General features: G+C 36.9%; 1 protein-coding gene across 9 annotated transcripts in view; it reads left to right on the forward strand.

The window, feature by feature from the left end:
- kmt2cb (lysine (K)-specific methyltransferase 2Cb) overlaps positions 1–4,898 on the forward strand; it is a 100,550-nt gene extending 95,652 nt beyond the window's left edge. For all 9 annotated transcript variants that reach the window (XM_081375412.1, XM_081375415.1, XM_081375414.1 and 6 more), the window contains 4 exons: positions 967–1,083; positions 1,186–1,259; positions 1,453–1,561; positions 3,005–4,898. In XM_081375412.1, coding sequence (XP_081231538.1) covers positions 967–1,083; positions 1,186–1,259; positions 1,453–1,561; positions 3,005–3,097 — 393 coding nt within the window. In that variant the 3' untranslated portion in view covers positions 3,098–4,898. The remainder of the gene's footprint in view (positions 1–966; positions 1,084–1,185; positions 1,260–1,452; positions 1,562–3,004) is intronic.
- The last annotated feature ends 1,662 nt before the right edge of the window (positions 4,899–6,560 follow it).

A 6,560-nucleotide genomic window follows, 5' to 3' on the forward strand; every position in this document is an offset into this window, starting at 1 on the left:
GTGACTACAGTTTCTGTTGTTCCTCTAAGAGCATCTTAATGAAAAATGTCTCTTTTAAGCTTGTGTTATTGGCATTCCTCCCTCTGGCACGGTTGTGTGGTCATCTAAAAGAGCCACAGCTGATCCAGAGTCTCTTCTAGTTCCCTGCCGAGCTTTTTAAAACCACACAGCCATACAAACAGATAAATCACTAACTAATGTTAACTAATGAAACATTATTGTAAAGTGATACCAATAATTTAAATAATATTTTCCTGCATTACATTAATGACAATAAGCTTACTAGTCATAAAAAATAATGTCATAATGCAAAAAAAAGCTTAATGGTTTTAAATGACCTTTTAATCATTGTGTCTATTTATAAATATTTATATTTATAATATCACTGCTGAATTTATTCATTCAATTATTGAGAAAACAGAGAAATCTCTTCAGGGACAATCATTTTCAGGGAAACAAACTGTATCCAGAAATGAACAACTTGACAAAACCTCCCTTTTCTATTTATAAAAAATTATATAGAAATAAAGTAAAAAAAAATTGAATTATATAAATGCAGAAGAAAGTTCTTTTAGGGTGTGGGTTTGGGTTAGGTTTATAGTATTGATAATTAGCTGTTCAAAAACAATACAAGTGTACTGAATGTCCCAAGTAAACATGCATGGAATAGCTTGAGGAAGTAAATGTGTTTACTCTGTGGATAAATACTCATACTCAGAAGTGAGCAAAACCTTATTTTGGAGATGTCCTCATGTGTAAAAAAAAAAAACAGTATAAAAATTAAGTAAACTGCAAAAATGCATAAAGTTTTCAGTTAGGGTTAAATTATAGTATTTGTAACTAGCTGTATATAAAAACAATAGACGTCTATGGAACATCCCCAGTGTGTGTGCGACTGTGCGTGCGTGAGAGAGTGATCTGTAGCCTTGGGTGAGGATGCATGTCTAATGCGTCTTGTGTCTGCAGGGTCTTGGGCTGTTTGCAGCACGTGACATAGAGAAGCAGACCATGGTGATTGAATACATGGGGGATATTCTGCGCACTGAGGTGGCCATGAGGAAAGAGCTGCTGTACAAGGCTAAGGTAAAGCTCGCTCAACCAATGAGGGAATAGTGCTGGGAATAATGTTACCTTGACATGCTGTCTAAATGCGTTTGTCTAAATCTGTGTGGATTTCTCCCACAGAACCGCCCAGCGTACATGTTCCGCATCGGCAGCGACCGAGTTATCGACGCAACCCACTCTGGAAGCCCTGCAAGGTACAAAAATGAACTTGACGTGTCATATCAGCTTTCAGATGTGTGCATTACTTGATGAGGCATTATGGGCAATTTCAAACCTGACATATTACTGTCATTTTTCCTGTCACATTTTGCACAATTCAGAACACCTGTGAATTGGACGCAAAAAGAAATGAAGTTATAATTCATTTTAACTGGATGTTTCCCTTAGATACATCAATCATTCATGCTCTCCAAATTGTGTGGCTGAGGTTGTGACGTTTGAACGGGGCTACAAGATTATCATCAGTGCCGCGCGCAGGATTGAGAGAGGAGAAGAGGTAAGACTGTACAAGTGTGTCATTTATTTTCATGCACCGAAATAAACGGAACAAACATGCCCCAAAAATAGCGTTGCAATGCACAGCACAATCTTGCAGGGCGGTTCTGGTAGACTCTGAAGGATGCAGCACACAATTGCAATCTGGCATACTTTTTAGTGGTACCAAATCAGTTATCGGCCGAAATTGTATATTTAATTGTTCATGCTCATTTCCACTATTTGACATTTGGATTTCCTTTACCGTCATCTGACGCTCACTTAAAGGTACACTATGTAACGTCTAGGTTACTAATGTAACCCTCTTTCGTCAGAACTGAACTGATGAATTGGGATCCCAATTCGTCAGTTCAGTTCTGACGTAACGTCGAACTTGACTGACTGATAGGGAACTTTTGGCCTTCTAACTTTTGGCCAGTTCTAACTGATTGCCCCCTGCAATCAAAATGTACGTTTTTTAGCTTTTAGTATGAATATGTTAGCCTTAAGGTTATGAATTAAGCTGGTGTGTTCCAAAATAATGACAAAATTCGCATTAGTAGATATAAGCATTCAAAACGTACAGTCTCTCACTTCAGCTAAAATGGATCACACATTTTTATGACATTACTGCAGACTTTAGCTTCTCATCACATCTACTGTCCAATCAAATGCTCTCTAGAATCTAAAGTGTCCCGCCCCCTATGCTATAAATACCACCTGGCCAAAACGACCATTGACACGTCACAGAACAAAATGAGTTGGAGATGTGTGTTCCCGGTCGGTTGCTCGAACGTTCAAGTTTTATTCTGTTTTCCAACTGTACGTTGGTTAAGAATGAATGGCTAGAATTTATTCACACCTCTACTATTGAATCCAACGTATCATCAGCGCTCGGATTCGCTTCCATGGTGCAGTCAAGTATGACTTGCAGTCTGTGGGGTGAACTAAACGCTATTGGCTATTTGAAAAGGGGGAGGAGCCATTCAATATGTCCCGCCTTGGCTTCCTATTTCAGTGGAAATTGTCAACGCATCAAACAAATCTCTACGTCACTTTTACAACATTTCAAATCCCTCAGTTCTCACCATCTCCAAAAAGCCAAGCCAATGTTGATTCTTGTTTTATTACGAGCTCTGTCGCGTTCTCTTTTTGCCAGCAGAATCTCCTCTGTTCGGCATTTGTTTAAAACGGTTGATTCCCCGGAGGTTGAAAATTTATCGTGCTCCATGTCAACATTTTTCGCTCGTTGCCAAGTTTACCAAAACTTTGGTGCATACCTTTATATTTTACCGTGACTGTTCATTCAGACCCCTGAAACGACCCTTTAAAAGTGCTCTGGATTATGTGCCCGGTTATAATGCTCTTCTCGATCATGTGATTTTTAGACTGCCTGTTCTCATAAGAACTATCCGGAGAGCTTATGATTTGAGATTTGAACCACCTTTGAATGATTTTGTTGCAGCTCTGCTATGATTACAAGCTCACCCCGGTTGAAGATCAGAGCAAGATCCCATGTCACTGTGGAGCCGCCAACTGCCGCAAGTGGATAAACTGAACAACTCTGAGGTGCCAATTTACCAGAGGAGACATAAAAAAAAGGAAACAGCCAATCCTGGAAGTTGTTTTAGCTGGCGATCATTTTTAAAACGTGCAAATCTAAGAGGAAAACACAAGGCTGGAATACAGCATTGTGTGAGAGCCATTCGTATCATTTTCTTGACTTGAAAGGAAAAGGTTCCGTTTCTGTGCATGTGCCATGAGTCTGTGTGTGCGTGCGTGTGTGTGTGTGTGTGTGTGTGAGTGTTTGTTTGCCAGCTCGAATGCGTGTGCGTCACATGGGGCAGATTTCACCAGCGAATGAGGACGGAGAATGAGCGAGAGCACTGTGCCGGGTATGCCTTATAGGTCGATGGAGAGGGCAGGCCCATCTGTATGACGTGATCTGTACCGTAGAAATCAATGTAGAACATCACTGAATGGAGAATGTACGGAATTGACTTCCGCAAAGGGAAAAACATGTTGCACTAAAAAAAAAGAAAACGAAAAAAAAAAAGAAATAGAAAACGAACTCACGAAAAAAACTCAAAAATACTTGATTCCATGAGTCAGTTTTATCCTAGATATCTCTCATTGTTTAGTGTAAGAAAATAAAGGTGTTTTGTATTTATTACTGTGTGAGTGAATGAATGGGCCTATTTTTAAAAGCGGTTTTATGCCGATAAAAAGGATGCCCGACTGCGATTCTTGCACGCAGTTTGAGATTCTGTTACATCTGTAAATACCGTGTAAATATAGAGAAATATCAGAATGATTGACCAAATACGACCTTATTCACTACCTTATTCATATCGATATTCAGATATTTTAGATGTGCTTGTTCTGTTTTTGTTTTTTTTGTTTTTGTTTTTTTTCCTTTCCGGAATTATTTAACAAAGACACATCACGATACCACGTGTACACGTGTAATTACGAAACTGTACAGAATTACAAAGGTGATTTCACAAGAAAAGTATTTTCTCTGTGCTTAGGATGTGGTATTTGTAGTGACTTTGTGGTTTATTCATTATTGCTGACCATTTTGTTGGTTTCCATTTCATTTTATTCCATTTTATGTTACGGATAGCAGCGACACGGAATTCAAAACGAGAGACATTCTAGTAAATCAGGTGGGATTGTAGATGTAGGGCTAACTGTGAAATGAACTTTAAACCTCACAAACCGATTGATCACAAGCGTAACCTGAACAGGCACAAGTAGATCATGCTCATTTTTTATATAAAGGCTGTCTTATGGATTTTATAAACATGCAGCGTCGTAAAGAGACGTCGTCGACGGACGCTTTGTGTGTAATCGGTTGGAGGAAGGGTCAGCGTAACTCTCTGAAAAATGTGTACATACGAAAAACATATGCTTGTATTAGTTTTATTGATTGAAGTGAAGCATCTGTTAAGAGAGCGCTATTCATTTTGTAGCCAAAAACTGTTTTTCACACTTCACATGCCTTGTTATTTCAATTTGGGAGTTTCTGTGTGCACAATTTCACGTTGAAAAATGGACAGTTTAGACTTTGTATTGTACTGGGCATGAATTTTTTCAAAAGAGTCCGTTGTATATATTTTTTCTCAATGAACAGCTGTAACAAAATTGTTTCATGGATATTTTCCTTGTCTTGTAAAATACATCAATTTCCTAGTGTTTTTTTTTTTGTTTGTTTTTTTGTTTTGTTTTTTTGCTCTGTATAGTAGTCTAAATTGTTTTGGAAACTGAAGCTTTTTTGAAGTACACAGAGCGATATAGGGTTTGGTATTTGAGGAATTGAATTTACATTTACAAAAAAAATAATAAAATATTTTACATCATTAATTGACGCACAACTTATTTTTCTTCTGGTAATCTGTTAGTTTTATTGAGATGCTATTATACTTTTGATCAATATTTTAAATTATTTTTTATTATTGTGTTTTCTGGTTTTGTTTTAATTTTAAAGTTTATTGTACTTTTTTTTCATTTGTATGTCTATAGTTTTTAATTAATTATTATTTCAGTTTTAATTTAGTACATCAACTTAAACTTAATGAAAACGAGAAATGTTGCAATTAGCGGTAATAAAATAAATATTTTACTTTTTACTTTTTTTTTCAGTTCAAATTTATTTTATATTAAGTGACAGGTTTTTTTTTTTTTTTGGGGGGGGGGGTCATGTTTTTACTTTTAGTTAACTATAACCGTGATGTGTTGATATTTTTGGAGGTATGCAAGCTATGCAAGATTTAATAACATTTAAAACATTTCAGCCTTCAGCAATTTTATTCTGTGGATTAAAGGCATTTTCGCACCTAATGGCACAAACCAGATTTGAAATTAAAACAATGTAGCTTTTGACAGCAGGGGACAATCATTCTGCCTAACAACAGATCTTCATTTTATCTCAGGGAGGGGGCCATATGTAGAGGTACATGATGTTAAAAGACCCTCTCGCCTTCCTGGGACAGAAAAACACTACAGCACACCCTGAGGCCTCTGGTAACTCATGTTACTGACTGTGTTCTTCAACCATAACAAGGTCCATGTCGCACCCTGATCTGACAGTCTTCTTTCATGTTCCATGTTATAGTCTTTGAAACTCTTTTTTATTACTAGTATGGTACTTGATTATTGTTTTAATTAGCTTTCTTTTAATATCAACATCAACAAATGGATCTAATACCATGTGTATTTATATACAGTGGTGTTAAACGGTAGCCTATGTAGGCTACACCCCAATACAAAGGTCAGTCTTTAGTTTGAATCTTTTTTTTTTTATAATAAAATTTTCTGCTACCATGATGTACAGCTTAATGTGGCCAGGAACTGCCCATTTAGACAGGAAGACAGTCTGAATGACATGTAAAATGACAATATAAAAAAATATATTTTGGCCTAAATTTAAGATTTATGTATTTGAATTGCATAATATTTCCATCCATTTGGATTTCACAGTTTTAAAATAAACTAATAAACTTAATGTTATTTACATTTGTCAGTTATACATAAATGAATCAGGTCCCTTCTTCAAGCTAAATGTGTATGCATGTGTCTGTGCATGCGTCCATGTGCGTGCGTCCATTTTACCATAACAGTGGTTTGCAAAGCAATTTATAGTCAGTTGTTACACTGTCCAAATAAATATTCTTCCAATTTATCTACATTTCAAACCCCGGGCAATTTATTCATAATCAGGAGGTTGTCCCACCAGTTTCATCTTGAGAGCTGACTGAACTGGAACAATGCGCGATGCTGACCAGAATAAAGCAGGCTGTTTGGAACATGTATGAAAATGATGAAAACCAAAACCTTTGACCAAACATACATCATGCTGTATGTCAGTCATGATGGAAGCGTTTGGTTTCAGGCTGCTTTTCTGCCTCAAAGAAAGGCCATCTGATGATCAGTCAAACACAAATTGTTATACCGTATTTGAGGAGAAAGATGTAATGGTCTGGTGGGTGTACGTTATTTTAAAGACCCACGTTTGGGGT

Source organism: Scardinius erythrophthalmus (assembly GCF_964197995.2).
Source record: "Scardinius erythrophthalmus genome assembly, chromosome: 9".
NCBI classification, from domain to species: Eukaryota; Metazoa; Chordata; class Actinopteri; order Cypriniformes; family Leuciscidae; genus Scardinius; species Scardinius erythrophthalmus.